Below are 17,946 nucleotides of genomic sequence, written 5' to 3'. Positions count from 1 at the left end.
ACTGATTCGGGAAAGAAATTGTCTTAGCTTACCTCTCTGACAAGGTCAGAGGTCAGGGTCACATGAGCACCTCTAGAGCTTATTATTTTCTGATGACTGGAGCTGATAGTGTTTCACTGGCTCAGTTTAGGGACTCCGGCGGAGGAGAGCTGACACAGGGGCTTGAATCTAGGTCTTCTGGATGGAGAGCAGGCTGCCAACTCACTCTGCGTCCCTGCTGTGCATTAGTGAAATGCTGTGATTAAACGGAAGGGGCATTTGCTCACAACATGTTGTGCCAGTCCTTGAGTATGAGTGCTTGTGCATATTTACTGTCTGGTGTCATATTCTGTAAGTGGATACGTTACAATAACAGCAACAAAGGAGAGTTACTCACTTTAGGAAGAGCATTATGCAGAATATGAAATGCAAGTTGTCATCTCTCACAAAGACTCCGATTCTCTTCCTTCTCAAATATACTGTGCTTCCAGGACAACATGTAAATATACCAGCTACTGCAAACTGACCTTTGGCCTTGGGTTAGCCCAGACAGGCTGGAGTAAAACAGTGCTGTGGACATAAAGCTCTGACAAAATGGATCTGAACAGCTTTTTACCAGCATGCAACAGAGGAAGGTTTTTACCCACTTGCCAAGGTTTGAAAGACCAAAGAGGCTTAATAGAGTAACTGTTGGATAGAGCTGAAGTATTCTTCATTCAGTGAGGCTGATTCAGGCTGTATTTGGGCAAATTAACATCTAGGTTATACGTAAATATATAGTAAATATATATAAATATATGTAAAATAAATAAATACATTTTTGGAATGAGAACCATAGCGAATGAACTCTGAAGGACTTTCTTGTCCGTGTCCAGGAGTAAAATGTTTGTGTTTGTGAGCTTGTTTGACTGTGATGATGTGATGATATCATGACTTTAAAGCAGCTTACTCAAGAGGATCTTGGGAAATGTAGGGGAATTGAATTATCCTGTTATAACCAGATCAGATACCTTTGGACTTACATGGACTTGATTTAATAAACAACATGAGAAGGAGTGGGAGCAGACCAGCACAGCAGTGCCAGTTTAGCAGGTGAGCATGGTTTGAATCGCTATTTCATAATAAAAGCTTAATCAAAAGTTTTATTTTGACATTGAGGGAAACATGTAGTTAGTGTGATCCAACAGTCCAACAGTTATTTTATTTTGCTGAATTATCTTCCAAGACTGATGCAGTTGCTATGCAACATACACAGTAAGACATCCAGTCTGGTTCCAGTACAGTGGAGCAGACTGCGGAATATGATAGCACTATACAAATGGCTGATCTTATGAAAGGATGCTAGGAACAGTCAGTTGTTTGGGATACAATAAGCCCTCTGGCTGTCATGTAAATGAAAGCAGACCTGGTCTGAGGGATTTTGACTGTGGTGGGATGATCATATTTATGCTTTAAAACTGAGCTGGCCACTACTGGCTTCTTTTTAAAGTTTGTAAGACTCTGCTGCTTCCTCCTTTTGGTATACAGCCCAGGGTAAGAAAGGAGCGACTCTGGATCTGGATGCATCTTGATAAGATGTTGACCAATTTTGGCTTTGTTACACGTGCATTTTTAATGGAACCGCATCATTAAATAAGCAGACAGATTAAATTAATCAGGTAATCGAGTCGATCACCAATCCTGGAAATGACTCTCTGCTGATCATGAATGAAAGCGACAAACTGGCAATAGGGATTAAAGGACACAGTTTTTTACGTATTTCATTTTTATCTGTTTTCCTTTTATGACAATATTCTATGTTTATGACAAAGTAACCCCAACCAGCAAGAAGGCCTATTGGGCTGTGATCTAGTTTAGTTTCTTCCAGGAACATTTGTGGAAAAAGCTAAACCGACAGTTGTATAGAGGTCACAGATAAGAGCCTCCTGGGTGTTACAGAGGTTCATCACCTGTGTTGTCAGAGGAATCTCTTTCTGCAGGACAGTGGGTTCAAGCTGCTGCTGCTGATCATTTGTCACACGAGGAGGAACTTCTCCTGGACTCTCATTGATAACTAGATAGTAAATGCTCACTGGAGATGAGTAAGATTGATGGTATTTCAGCCTCAGAGGGCCATTGTAATCCCTCGTGGGGTGAAGGAGAGCGCCTCACCTGTACTGGTATAAACAGGCAGCAGCTATAATCATACATTAGAAGTATGATGGAATAGCTGTAAGGTTTATTTCATACACAGGATTATTTATAGAAATTGAATAGAAACTGTACAAAGATGCAGAAATATTCATTTTGTGTTGTTGTCCTAGTTAGAATAGAGATCCATGGTATAATTCTAATTTGAATCTAATAATCTGAACTGGTCTTCCGTCAAAGAACATTTCCTTCTCCTAAACTGCTGAAAAATTCTCCTGTTTATTCTTTTCATAATTCCCATTCCCTCTCACCAGGCTGCCATGTCCCTGAACAACCTTTAATGACCCTGTTCAACACGAGGGAAGTGATTCTGGTAAATCATCTCCCTGGTTGAATGGTCCTTCGGTCCACACAGATAGCAAATGGAAAGCCTGCAAACTTTACCATCTTTACATAAAAGACCTTGTGAAGGAGTATACAAGGATATTTGTGTGTTGCATTTCTCCAGGCTGATCTGTGAAAACCCAGATCACTCAGTTTAACACCACTGGTAGCATTGGGAATATTCCATTGCACTAATACTGTATGTCTTTACTGAGAGAATTGATGATATTCAGTAACGATCAAACCATGTATGAAGCCGTGCTGCTACCGACAGAGATTCTTCTGGTGCAACATCAGACAAAGATGGCACAGTATCTGGTGGTTGAGCTTCACCCAGCTGGAGTAAATATCTGCAGGTCTCCGCCCAATCACTTTGTTAGTATCATAGGGTTTGTATGAAGCAGCAAGGGAAAGGATCCAAATGCAGACAGGCAGGCAGACAGGAGCAGTTCAGTGAATTTAACAGTAAGGTAATGATACATGGGTCCAAACACAATCAGGATCAGGTACAGGTACAGAAGGTTAGAACGCAAAGGCTCGACTCTGGCAAGTGACTTGGGAAATGGGGCTGGTGTAAATACTGAGTGATTGGAGAATGAGAAACAGGCAAACAGGTTGTGGGAGTCAGGTGACTGGGACAGGTGGCAAAGTCTGAGGGCATCTGGTGGACGGAGGGAAGGTGGCAATGATAGCAAAGCTCCTGAGAAATGCAGGGGCCTGGTGAAGTGGGGATGTGGCTGGAGGGTGGATGAATGAGAATGGAGGAAACAGGACTGAAGGAGTAAGGCTACATGATCTTTTCATGGAGGTCAATAAACATAATAAAAATAATAGTAAATAATATAAACATAATATCAACATAAGTAAACAAAATGTAAACAGACAAGAAACAGAAATTCTATAGCTATAAATCAGACAGCAGTGCTGAACCTTTAGACATTTTAGATGTTTTGGAAGTGCTTTTAAGCAGGACAGGGAAATGAATGCCTCTGACATTTACTGTATAAGGCACTTAACCCTCAGAGCTGCAGAGCACTGCACTTGTACTGAGCAGCTTCCCAGCACAACTGCTTGTAACTGTGTAAAAGTGAAGCAGGGTGCTGCTGCAAAAAAGCATACCTGCTGACTTGACTTTCAAAGTAAAGCACCTGTCATATGTAAGCATCAGAGATGTAATATTAAACGCTGAGGCTGGGCTCAGGGGGAAGCTGTGCAGCCCTCAGTGGGAGAGTATTTTCCTCTCTGACAGCTCCAGGGACCAGTGATCAGGCAATAAGACCCCATGCATCACAGCTGTCAGCAGGGAGCTTATAAAAGAGGTCCACTCCCTCCGTTTACTTTGAAGCTGAGAGATGAGGGTCAGCACCAGACATGTCCACCAGCTTTCACTCTGTACCACACCCAACACACTGGCCCACATTGGGCCCATGAGCATGGTTAGACAGAGCGTTGAAAGTGATCGTGTTCCTTGGAACAGGTCTCCATGTAATTACTGGTCTGATCTCACTCAGACACACTGCCGTCCATTCTGGCCTTTGTTTTAACAGAGAAATCCGTCTTTATGGCTGCCAAAATCTGTCGAGGCACACTCATGTGTCTCAGCTGATTATGGTTTGAAATGAAGAATGAAAAAGTGTTTGTTCTCGTTTCAGCCGTCCAAAATGTGACAAATGTGCAAGATGATAAGTTTGTCATCCAGGAGACGAAACGCACAATTCCCTACGCAGCAGTTTTCACCAGCCCTCTACAGCACTGATGGCTTTTCTGTAAATACGTCTGGACAGACTGTTAGCTATTATGTTGATACTGTTCCTGGAAATGGAAAAAAAAACAATGGTTAGTAATCTGTATTGAAAGGAACACTAATGTAATATACTTAAACAACCGAACACACTGTAAAACATACAGGAAAGACATCAGGAGTCCTTATGGTGTTTTCTAATATTTTCTATAGCTTGCTAAATTTATTTTTAACCAGTTCGTTTTATTTACCTATTTAATTGCTATTTCTTTTGCTACTCCGAGATATAATTTCGCAAAAGTTAATGTTGACCAGTTTGTCTCATTATAATGTCACAGTTATTAGAAGTAAATAAAAAAGAATTAAAAAAAAAAAAAGTATTCCTTGTCTCAAGGCTGATCGTTCCACCAATTTTCATCAGGTCAAAATCTAAATTCTATACCAAACTGATGCTCTGAAGCGATTCTTCCTGTTTGGATATGAACAGATAATGTAAGCACGGCAACGTGCAAAAGATGTTATTATTAAAATGCTTTTAAAGCACTCATGACATTTCTGTTCTGATCCTTTCTTGTATCAACACCTCAGCAAGTCTGTGCCGCTCTAACATTCAGTATCTTGATGGTGGAGGGAGGAAGTCTTTACAGCCTGTGTGTAATTGTCAGCACTGATTTCCCCCGTGTAGAGGACAGATTTGGCTCGGAGGCCCAGGGGATTGTGGGTGATCGAGCTGTTAGTTCCACTATGGTTAGAAAGCCCGTCAGTCAAGTGTTTAAATAAAACCAATAATACAACCACTAGCACTGCTATTCCTGTTACTACCAGTAATACTCCAGTGACCACCACACCTACCAATACTCCTACTCATACTACTACTGTACTCTCAGTACTACTCATATTACTATCACAGCAAATAATTCTTCCTTAAAACTGATATTTTAACTTATTCTAATCACTAAATATAAACGTATATATTAGTGTTCAGACAATTTGCAGTACAGTTTGTGCATTTTCTGTAATTAAGCATCATTGTTGTCAGTTTTTACAATGTCACTGAAAAGTAGGTTTAACTTGACTTCCACCCAGAAGTCGATGCATTTCCTGTTCATGACAGAGAACTTGTTGTAACTTAGAACTAAAAGTTTGTGAACGGTAAGAGTGAGGGAAGAGAAAATGCAAATGAACAGTTCATTATGATCCAGAATCCTTCAGTTAAAAAACCAATAAGCAGTTAAATAACAGAGTGTTTGTGCCACATTTTCTTTGAAGGTTTACTAATGAGAGCTAATGAGCAAATTGCAAACATTTTACTGAGTGTGCTCTTCAGTGTCACTGAGTCTGAACAAATCTTCTCTGTTGTTGCTGCTGGTGTTTACATCTTGTGCTCTTGTTCACAGCTGCTGCAACTAAACAAAATATACAATGAGCCGTTTGACATGAAGCCTAGAGCCTTGAATTAAAGTTTAGTTTTCACATTATTATAATAGTGTACGACATTTCCACTGCTTCTACGGAGAATGTGAATACATTAAGAATAAAATTGTCTCTGTAAAACCTCAAACCAACAAACTGAACAACTTGTTCAGGGAGAGGTCGTGGTTTAAAACAAGTATGTAACTGTTGTGGTTACACTAATGCACTTAAAATAGGTCAACACTGAGTTTCAGTTTCATGTGAACAACAGTCTCCAGCCCACCACGACAACTTTCCAAACAGAAGATGAGCTTTAACTCATCCTCATCCTCACCTGTGCCTTGTCCTCTAACAGGAAGGGTAGTTGTTACCAATAATAACATATATTTGGTGATCCAAATAAATAAACCAATCCACTGATCATGCTTAATTCAGATTAATCCTCGGAGCTCCCCTCATATTGCATACGTGCAGTGTTCGGTGCTCATGCATGGGTTATTGCGCCCTTTATGTTATGAGACAGATTGCGTTGGGTGGGCATGTAACAAGTGCAGCTTTGAATTAAAATTTGCCTTTTTATTAGCTTTATCCACAAACTTTTCCTAACGTTAACCATATCTTAGTTGCCATGCCAAGCAAGATTTTAAAAGCCAAACTGAACACGATCCTGAGTTTTGCAGAATCTTGCATCAGTGTCTGGTGATAGGTGTCATTAGTATTAGTATCCTGATTAATGTGTCACCAGGTTTCTGTTTCAGTCGCCAGCTTTTCTTGCTTTTCCCAAAAGGAATGAAGTTTAAATTTGACACTCAAACAAAATTGGATGTTAACACCACAAAATAAGATCTTCTGAATCTAATTGTTAGTCTAAGCTGGTGTTGTACCTCAGGTTGTATTGCAGAGTTTACCCACATTGTAGACACAATAACTGTGTCTGCATTTTCCATTTCTGATCTCTGAATATCCATGAAAAAATCATTTTGAAGGCAGTGTAGCACAGGACAGTGATTAGGGGCATTTTAATCGACTTTGCTTACGTGTTTTGTCGTGGTTAGGTGCTGCTTTAGGAGACTGGCTGGCTTAATTGAATTTTAGCCAATCAGTGATGAAGAATAGCACCACTATAAATTAAATAAGTACAGCTGGTAAGATGCTGGAGGTTGTGCTCATGCTCTGCATTAACATTGGTATTAATGGACTGACGGACATCTGTAAGTGAATCTGTTAATTTTCAGTGGAGCCTTGCAGTAACACATAATACCCCAAAGTGCATCATATTTCTGAATAACTTAACTAGCACCAACAACCAGTGAACAAGCAGTGACCGTTAGCTAACTGAGGTGGAGAGGGACTCTACATAAAGGCTGGGATGGCAAACACTGGATCAAAGTTGACATCACCAGGTAAAAAGACCATCCATGTGTTGTTTGTTTTAAAGCTCCACAGTGCCTCCAGCTGTTCCCAGAGGCAGGAAAACTGCAGTTGCTTGTAATCATCCTGGAATAACCTTGTTAGACCTTATTGGAATTTCTTGTATTCATTGAAAGCTGCCATTGTCCCTCTGGAGCCTCATGAGTCAGCCAAGCAGAAGGGCTTAGACTACAGTTTCTGCATCTCTCTGCCTACGTTTGTAAATTACAAACACAGCTGGATAGATAGACAGGGAAATTATTTTGGTATGTTGTGCCTAAGTTGAAACCTGACTTGGAGCACACTGTTCGTTAAGTGGTCCTCCTCTGTTGTGTCTCACTGGCTGCAAGAGGTATCATGTGACATTTTTTGAGCAATTCCAGAATAACAGATGTGACTCCTTTTTTATTCAACGTGACTCAAAATAAGCCTAAGGGCCAATTCTCTCACTGTGATTGAAATGTTTTTTTTTTTCTTATTCCTTGTTAACTCTGTGCATGTAAGGAAGGCACATCAAACCGAAATCTGAGTTTTAATGATTGATAAACCATAGCAAAGCATAGTCTATTAACAATAGCACCTTTATCCGATCGATTGAACTCTTCACTGTATGTACACAATTTAATATACATGGCATATGGCTTCTTGATGTAGATATAGCACGCGTGGGACACTGGGCTGTTAACGTGCTTGATGCAAAAACAGAAAATGTATCTACTTGTCTGCTCACCAAGGTCCAGGGTGGGTGGGAAAGGGGATATATTGGATGGGGTGAATAGGTGGGCGTTATATGAAGGGATGGTTTCTTTACTTTCTTTTCTGCTTCATATAGTAGTAATACATTCCTAGTGGCTCAACATGTGTTTGACACTAAATACAGCAATGTTGCCTCAGCTATCAATAGCTCTCAAAATGTGAAAGGAATGGTAGTGCTTATGATCTCACTGAAAATCAGCTCCACTCTGCAGCACTTCTGTTTTCATTTCAACTTACAGACGCTTTTCACAGAGAAGCAGGAAATGCAGAAGTGTAAATAATAACATTAACGATGGCTCCGTTCCATGAGGTGTGTCACTGAGTTGGCATGCACAATACCAGTGGCCGGGAACTGCTAAGATAAGCTTTGACAAGACAAAATATCTGCAGCGAACAGGGTCTGCTGCTTTGGTTTGCTGGTCTGTATGTTCCAATCCCAACAGCTCTCACTGACCCTTCCCCACACCCTGTAAAACTTATGCTGCTGCATATACATGCTTGTAAAAGCAACCTGGGGTTCAAAGGGTTAATATCACCTCATAAAGTTGATATTTTCTTGCTAGTCCACAGTTGCATATTTACACATCCAGCAGATGGCGTTACAGAGCAACATTAGCCGTCCGTTTTCTCAAAGAGAAAAGACAGAAGTAAGTGCGAGTACCTCTAATTTGTCTTTAAGAACACCACTTTTGTGAACATACTTACACTTACATACTGCCACTGGCTTTTAGAGCTTTTCCACTGAAAACATTTGGCTGCTGTGGCTGCAGGTGACTTTATGAGAGCAATGACAGTGAACCAAAACAGAGAAGTTGTGGGCTGGAAGACCAAAACAGCTAAAAGTTGCTATAAAGCCTGTACAGTCGAGGGGAACTCTGTGGTTTTATCACTGTGGGCGACCCTCTTCACATGTAGCTAGCCATGTGATGACTACTTCTATATACCTGCAGCCATTATATTAGTGCCCACTGTCCACATTCGGCAGTTATGGCGACATGTAAAGGGGTTTCATGGAAAAAGTGTTGAAAGGGTCGGTTGTACCGCAGCGAAGGCTTTTCTGATCCGTGGCTCTGCAGCTGCACAATAACACACCTGCAGCTGAGTGAATTGAGTTTCACACTATTTACTAAATAGTAACCTGGACAGAAGATATACAGAACGCGCATGAATAAAAGGGTCAGGGTGACACAGTAAAGCATATTCCCACCGTGGGGGAGATGAAGAGGAGGGGCGGGGTTATCGACTGGGAAAACTCAGGTGCTGCTGTACTGGCAGCAGCTGTCTCGTTGAGAGATGTGTGAGAAGGTGAACTTATGTTTTATCAAACAGTACCAAAGGCTGTGAGGGAGCTAATGATCCACTGCTAAGACCTGGAAAGGCAATGAGCTGAAATGCTGACTGGCTGAGAGTCTCACAAATAGTCGTCGACTGCACAACATTTTGTTAAAATGCTTCTCACTGTGACCAAATTTAACTCCTATTAAGAAACCCTACTGTTCCTTCACTGGCAGGCAAAGCATCTTTACCAGTGTACACTCTGAAACAGGTTCACTGGATTTTCCTCATGGCGCCAGATTAGCTGGACTTGAGAGAAAGCTTTGGTTCAAGCTGTGGTGGATTGTGTGGCTCTGTTGCTGTGTTTAGTGTTTGATTTTTGAAGGTGTGATAACACTTTTTGACACAGTGTGTTTTCTTTGATTGTCTCCGTCATGAAATGTTTCTGAAAGAGTGGCTTCGTTATTTGGTTTGGTGCGTTTAGATTCACACTGCAGTGTTACAGATGAACAACTTGTAAACAGAAGTCACATGGGCCACGAGCAGCTTGTTTATGAGACAGAGCTGCTAACTTGTTTTGTAGCCGGGAGATTATAACAAATCCACATCCAGTCCCTTTAACTTGAACTAATTATGACGGATGTAGCTGCTTGTGGTTTACCTTGTGGTGTCATTGGAAGTGGAGAACACAAAATATAAGAGTCAGTCCAGACTGTGGCTGTCAGATGTGATTTTGACCTGATTTCCAGTAGCAGCTGTGTTGATATAGAACCGTCATTTCACTCCTAACAAACTGCGCCACAGACAGACTTTACACTTTAATTGAACCTAATTGTTGGGCCAACTACAGATGCTTGATGTGAATGTGCAGCTTCTTGAACCAACAGAATATTTCATGATGTGTTTGTGGATGATGTGGACAAGCTCCTCATCTATATGGCTATGCGATGTCCTGCATTAGCAGGTCTTAGCAAGTCTGATTGGCTGACAGATGTTCAGGGCACCATTGGAGGGAAGAGATCGAGCGAGCAGGATTAGATCAGTGGAAGCGAGAGCACGGTGACGATGACGCGGCTCTTGTCATTTCCTGTGCCGACAGCGCATCAGTGTTTGGACAAGCCAAAAGACAGGAAATAGATGTGACAACACGCTCCAGCTGCGCCAAGCAATTTTCACTCCACAGCGGGGGAACCAAAGTCATCCTTTTCTGATGGTGCTCCGGCTGGAGCAGTGCAATAGCAAGCTATTCTTCTGTTCCACTTCTTACAGGAATGCATATGATTCGGTTTTGTTTTGCCACTCTCTATGAAGAGGTGGACAAAATGATAGGAACTCCTCACAATACAGTGAAGCACTGGACATCAACACCACAAACTGTTGCCTGAAAGACTGCTGTCAAGGTGATTCAATACACTTTTAGTCAGACTATTTAATTGTTTTCTTTACAGATTAATATATTGATTATTTATCATCAGGATTAATCATTGCATCTATAAGTTGTCAAACAAGTGAAAAATGCTTCACAGTGGTCTTCAAATTGCTTCTTTTGTGTGACCAAAAGTAACCACTTACTGTTAATTGATAATGGGTTTAATTGTCTAATTGTTTCATCACTGACTGTAAGATTGTGTGTATTGGATTTATTATGGCAAACTGTATTTATTCTTATGATGCATTTTTCTTTTTTCTGTTATTTTCTCTGTCTCCTGCATTTTGATATAACTCCATGTTTTGCATCAGTAGGATAAAAGTGTTCCCATCATGCCCCCATTCGATATTCATTTCTTCCTGCACAGTCGTGACCATTAGAGCAGTTGCATATGACTGTCGCTTTATGCAATTCTCTGTCATATCGCTTGCAGCATTTTTAAAATAAGCCGTGCTGACTGATTACTGTTCTGTCTTAACCACGTGAAATGAGTGGCTTTCAGTATTAACAGTAATATTTCACTGTTGTGATTAACATAACCCTATTACCTCACTGGAATGAGGGATTATGTATGATGAAGGATTGCTTTGAATTGGACTGACTCATATAATGTTCTTTACATCCTCACCCCCTCTGATCACTGTGCCTCCCTCTTCTCTCTCCCCCTCCAGCCTCAGGCCTGTAAGGATACTGGCTCGGCTCTTCCATCCTCCCCCTCTTACATCCCACTGTGTCGCACCACTACCATGTCCTTTCCCTGCTGTGCCCATCTCATGGAGAGTGCGCGCCCACCCAGATAGGATGCCTGCCTTGCCCGACGCCCTGCATCCCCTCCTGCCCATCACCACCTCCTCCTTCTCCTCGTGTGTACCTGCTCTTGCCAACAGTTCCTTGCGGCCCCCCAGGCCGCGCCCTGCCCCGCTCCAACATGGTGGATGAGGTGACCACCATGAAGGATGACGTCATCAATGCCAACACGCTGGCTTGGCTGGTCTGCTCGGGCGTGTCCATCCTGGCCAACACTTGGAGCATCCTCAGTGTCAGCGCCAAGCAGAAAAAGTGGAAACCGCTGGAGTTCCTCATCTGCACGCTGGCGGGCACGCACATCCTCAACATGGCCATCCCCATCACCATGTACTGTGTCATAACGCTGCGGCGTCAGCACTCCAACTACGAGTGGAACGAGGGTCTATGCAAGGTGTTTGTTTCCACCTTCTACACCCTCACGTTAGTCACCTGCTTCTCCGTCACCTCGCTCTCTTATCACCGCATGTGGATGGTACGCTGGCCTGTAAACTACAGGTGAGACACCCCAGTCTGTCCTTAAAGGGCTGTTCTGTTTATGCCGGTTCAGAGATTCTGCCTCCACCTCAATACAATAAAGGTTGAATGGCTACTCTGGATAATCTACAAGCCTCAATGTAAACATCTTATATTGAAACTAATTTCTTTTTTAAACACTGTTTTTATTGTGCTTTTTACAATAGATCTTGTAAAACACAACTCTCCACATGAGAGGCTAAACAAAGTAAAGCTGTTAGAACACAGATTTTCATATGTGCTCTGCCTGCATTTGCCACGGTGTTTGCTCTAGAAATGCATTCATCTGCAAATGATTGTTCTGAGCTGGATGGCCAGAAAAATGTCCATGAATAACAAAGCCGAGATAAATTATAATTACAATAATCTAATTACAAATTATACATTTGTAATAAACAGTATGTGTCTTATAATAGAAATGCACAGCACACAGAAGAATGAATTGTCTAACCAACAGGTTTACAACGGAGGAAAAATAAAACCGCAATCAATTTAAGAAAAAGGTAAAGAATGATACTGAACTAAAATAAAATGAAATAGATGAAAATAAAAACAAGTTGGTGTATCTGTCTGAATTATGTTTGTATGATCAAGTGTGAAACTGTGGGAAACCAGTAGTGAAGATGGTGGTATTCATATTTCTTTATATTTTGGTTTCTGGTCTAGTTTAAGTTATTTCCAAAAGGCGACTGTATTTTTTGGAACTTACCCTCCTGTCTTTTAAATGAGAGTTTTATTTTCTCTAAGTCGATTTGAAACTATTTTCTCCTGAATAGTCGCCATGTAAACTGTTGACAAGAAGTGATACAACCAGATGAAAGTGAGAAAATATGTTTTATTTATAGGTTAAGGGGAACCAACCCTTTAAGATGCGTCATCTAGTATCTAGCTACTGTTGTGCTGAAAATGAAACACCTTTTTGTAGATTCTGATCAGGTTACACAGTTCTGGCCTCCAGCAAGGCTTTCTGCAAACCCAACATTCTGACATTGAAGCTGCAAATTTAAGGCCCCTCGCTGCATTTCTGAGCAGAGCCCTCAGATGGGACGGGGACGGTGTTTAGATTGGTCTCACATGTCAACCTGTTTATATCAGTTTTTGGGAGGAATGCTCTGCATCAGCTGAAATCTCTCACTGCTGCCGGCACATCTGCTGGTTGCAGTTATTTGGGGTAACACCACGTAAAACCCTCTAGACTGAGCATCTGCTTCATTTGGCTCCTCACAACAAGTGATATTACTAAATAACGCTGAATAATAAAGATCAGGTTCACTTCACATCAACAGTCAGCACTGCTGCTGTAACACCATTTCGGTCTTGTTAGGCTCCCAAGACATCTGCTGTTCACACATAATCAGATGTTCTTCCTTTGAAACAAGATTTTGCTGCTATTTCTGTCTGTATTCGGTGATGCACAAGTGCTGCTTTAATATTACCTGTTGTGGTGATAGTTAACAAGTAGCCATTATTTTGTTTTGTGAGATCCAGGGCTTTTGGCTACTAAAAAAATCCACATTCACAAACACGTTTAATGACAAAATCATAGTGTCTTTTGGCATTTATCTTACATTATTCTCAGGAAGGAGGATAAATCCATTCAGATTGCTTTGATTTCTACATTTTTGCACTCATTTCTCATTTCATATTTGTTATGCAATGTCTTTGATTTAAGCATGGTATTTTATCTGCAATGGAAAATGATAATGATAGCTGTACATGATTATAAGTTGTACAGTAGCAAACCTTAAAGTAAATTGATCACACACAGTGTTCGGTATGCTCATATGCAGGAAGTTGTCACCTTGAAGCACACCTCAGAGGTCGGGGCTTTGTTATTCATGGCCATTTTTCTGGTCATCCTGCTCAGAACAATCATTTGCAGATGAATGCATTTCTAGAGCAAACACCGAGGCAAATGCAGGCAGAGCACATATGAAAATCTGTGCTCCCTTTTGCACAACAAAACAAGCTACTATGTGGGTTATGGAAATGGTGCAGAAACTGGTGTTTGTGATTACGTGTGGTGAAGATCAGTGTTCTGTTGCCTCGCTCCTCCTCCTCCGCTGAAAAACAAAAAGTGATTGTACTTCCTGTGGCATCAGGCCTGCAGATGTGCAGTGGCCAATTTTGCAGATAAGCAGACGTTTAAATAAGATATGCAAACTTCCTTTTAAATCTATGCTCAATCTTGCTATCTATATTGCTTGTGCAGCTGTCATTATTGGCTGATGCCCTCACATAGATATCAAGCTTTACACCAATGCTTTTATCTCCCTCGTCTGTTCTCTCACCTATCTGTCTATATTCTCTCCTGTCTGGAAACACTGACTTTCCTCTCAGCGTCTCCCCTTCTTGTGTTCCAGTCACTTTTAACAACGATATGGTGGAGTGATAGCTCAGGCGATGCGCCGTGTAATTGCTATTCATCTTTCATTTAAATCCCTCCACGTTGGCTCTGCTGAGGTAGCATGGCTGCCTTGCCTCTGACATTAACACACACCGAAGGCCTGAATTATGAATTCTAACCTTGTACTTTGGCAGCTGTTCTCATCACCCTGCGCTCACTATCTCTTAGGAGCTTTTTCCCTCACAATGCTCTCTCTCTCTGGTAATAGATTCAAGCAGCTTGGTGACGTAACCTCCCCATCATATGTACCCCAGGCACATTCAGGAAAGGCTAGCATAATTACTCACAGTGACAACAAGACCTACTTGTCTTTGCACAAAGCCACAGTGCAAAGATAGAGGCTACTGCTGCCGCCTCGGTGCCACTCATATTGCGCATGCAAGCTAATGCATTACAGGTTATAAATGTTTTTAGCTATATTTTTGACTCATTTTGTATGTGAGGGGATACATTCTATATTAGCCAGTGCTCCTCCAGAGGATTTTAATGAGAGGGAGAAGAGGCTAGGCAAAATGAGCTCTGGCTCTCTTGAGGGAGACAGATTGGGTCTCTTGCCAAAACTGCCCCTGGACAAGTGATGCTTAACATAGACTTTACTGTATTTCTTTCCAACACAAATGAGGTACATTCTGTCTACATGTTGCTTGTATATCCACTTTTAAAGGAAGCCAACATATAGATGTCAGACTGAAGTGACAGTACAATTAAAAAGTTTCAAAAGCCATGAAATGGACGGTGTCTATGTAAAAGGATTGGCCTCCATGTATGATCTGTCGCTGATGCCATGCCTGCAAATGTTTTGGCACGATAGCACAGTCTTCTGTCAAGTTTGAGAACACCGGTATCTGCCTGCCATATTTTTAGATGCACGTGTGTTCTGGCAAACCTTGAAAAGTGCCACACCGCCAGAGGATAGAAACACATTCAGCAAATTGCTTGACTGTAACAATTACTTGGAGGTGAGAGGAAATAGAAATCCCTTCGCCCTGAAATAGACCTAGATGACAAACAGACCGAGGGATGTGAAAAGCAATCTTTCACCATCAGCAAAGCATTGATTTCCCTCCATTCAACTCCAGTTTATCAAAGTGATGACTGTGTGAGATGCTTTTTTCAGCTTCTATGTCCCAGGTGCAGATCTGCCATTTTGTGGTATTTACAGGTACAGCATTTTGCCATCGTTTAGGCATGATGTAGTCTTACACAGGTTCTTTCCACTGACTTTCTCAGTCAGGCCTATTACTTCACCATCAGTCTTCTCCTCGTGAAATATAATTGTACTGTCGGATGTCTCATTAGTGCCTTTTTTTGTATTGTTTAATGCAACACACTGAGTTCACACACAGATGAGTGATGTGAATTTGCACTCAATGTTACTGTAATTATTAGCAGGGGTTCACCTTCATCTCCCAATTTTTGTCTTTTTTACAGGTTTAATTTGTCTATTTTGAAGTTTGATTAAGGTTTTGACATTCATACATTCATTATATACAGTATTAACTCTTCAGAGCCACCAGTATCAGAGTCCACCAGTTTAAGACTCTTACGAGCTGCAGGAGACACACAGCTGAGAAAAAAGCCAAAGCCCATTTCACTTGAAAGCCTGACAGCAGTCCAACTTCCTTCATGCTTAAATCTGTGGCTCTGCTTCCAGGTTAAGTAACACCAAGAAGCAGGCGGTGCACACAGTGATGGGCATCTGGATGGTCTCCTTCATCCTGTCAACGCTTCCAGCAGTGGGTTGGCACGACACCATCGACCGCTTCTACACCTCGGACTGCCGGTTCATTGTGACTGAGATCGGCTTGGGCTTTGGCGTGTGCTTTCTGCTGCTGATCGGTGGCAGCGTGGCCATGGGCGTGATCTGCATCGGCATCGCTCTCTTCCAGACCTTCTCTATTCAGGCGGGCCACAATGCCGACAAGAACAAGTTCAACGTCCCCACCATAGTGGTGGAGGACGCCCAGGGGAAGCGCAGGTCGTCCATCGATGGATCAGAGCCTCTCAAGACGTCACTGCAGATCACCTACCTGATCAGTGGTATCGTCTTCATCTACGACTTCCTGACTGGCTTCCCGATACTGGTGAGTTCACTGCCTAAAGCAAAAATTCAAAGTCTTTTGTGTATCACCATGGATTAACAGGTCAAACTTTAGACACAGATGCAGACTTCTGGATCAGTTGTGACTGATTGTGTATGATTTGAGGCCTTCGTAAGTGTTCTGTGAAATTTCTGGGGTTCACGTAGCCTCAGATTATGCCCCTCGTTTCAGAATGTCTGTTCGGAGGTGTTTCCAGAACCCTCAAAGACGCCTCTTCTGCAGGATTAAAAGAAAAGGTTCACTTACTTACACAAACATATATATAATCTGTATAAACATATCTCCTTGCTTGTTTAATTTGATGCAAAAAAATTAATGCATGATTATGCATTCAAATATGAAATAATGGAAAGAATGTTATCAGAAATAATTGTTCCAGATAATACAAATTCAATTTTGGTGATATCTTAAACAATAAGACAATTAGAGCCTTAAAGAAGCATTTCAATCATGACTTACAGCTGCTCACAGTAAGAACTTCTATGTACAGCATCGTAGTTTTTCAGATAATGTGTGTGTAGCAAATTCTTGCTGCCGTATTCGAAAACAAGACACAATAAGAGCGTGGTCGGGCTCATGGCAACCTTTTTCGTGACCTCTTCGTCACTCAGACTTCTCAAAGCGAGGGAGGTCAGTTGAGACGGCACTGGAGAGACAAACAGTGGAGTTGGTCAAGGTGAAAATTAAAAATGAAGGTGAAAAGAATGGTTTGAGAGTGGAGTTTATCTGCTGTAATCGCTCCTGTAACCACGCCATACTGTTTTATTATTTACTTGAACTAAAATGTTTCTGCTCATCGGGGGCTGTAAGTAGGTCAGGTCAAGTGTGCATGGTCTATAGTGTGTCTATTGGTGGAGGGATGAATTCTTTCTATGTTAAAAACAATAGGAATATGTTGGCCAACACAGCCAAAAAGCTCCGAAAGAGTCTCAGGTCCAGGTGACAGTTCAGCTCTGGGCTCATTTTCCCATTGTTGTCTTTAAAAACAGAGTGTAACTTCTCTGTACTTCTCAGGGAAACTGATCCTTCAAGTCATTATCTGTGAGTGAAGGAGCGAACGCTTTTTCAATGTGTTGCCATTTGCCTTGCAAATTCCACCCTCAGGTTCTCATCCATTTTTAAACAAGTCAATTCATTGGTTTTCAATGCAGACTTGAGAGCCTGTAGAAAGCTCAAGGCTTATTGCTTGTGATGCAGCCAAACCAGCCGCCCTGTCATCTTAAAAGTCACCATGGTAGAGCCAACGCTGAGGAAATCTCCTCTGACAATTTTATTTTCTGTTAAAGCAAATACCCTCTGCTCATGATGAAGCCACATGTCCATCCACAGTTTGAATCCTGTGGTTGCAGGTGTGTATTCCCTCTAAGTGGGAGAATATTATGTGCATCAAAGTGCCTCAGCGTCAGTTTATATATAATACATTGCCTCAGTTCTTTAATCATTTGTACAAGCCATCTGTTAGTAGTCATTTTTACATGAGACAAACCTTTTTTAATGAAGTGTTGTACACCTGAGGCAAGCCAAACAGAACCTTCTGCACAAAGCACCACTAACCGCACAAGCCTTTAATGCTGAAATCTAAAGCACGCAGTATGATAAC

The 17,946-nt window shown here is 41.6% G+C and overlaps 1 protein-coding gene across 1 annotated transcript in view; it reads left to right on the top strand.

Annotated features, from left to right (window-relative positions):
- The window catches only part of LOC121612889 (probable G-protein coupled receptor 153), a 34,001-nt gene that overhangs the window by 3,108 nt on the left and 12,947 nt on the right, over nt 1–17,946 (top strand). The window contains exons 2-3 of the mRNA XM_041946052.1: nt 11,189–11,819; nt 15,899–16,328. Of these exons, the coding sequence (XP_041801986.1) occupies nt 11,446–11,819; nt 15,899–16,328 (804 nt within the window). The 5' untranslated portion in view covers nt 11,189–11,445. The remainder of the gene's footprint in view (nt 1–11,188; nt 11,820–15,898; nt 16,329–17,946) is intronic.

This window comes from Chelmon rostratus, chromosome 10 (genome assembly GCF_017976325.1).
Source record: "Chelmon rostratus isolate fCheRos1 chromosome 10, fCheRos1.pri, whole genome shotgun sequence".
NCBI classification, from domain to species: domain Eukaryota; kingdom Metazoa; phylum Chordata; class Actinopteri; order Chaetodontiformes; family Chaetodontidae; genus Chelmon; species Chelmon rostratus.
This window is presented reverse-complemented; position numbering and strand designations above follow the sequence as displayed.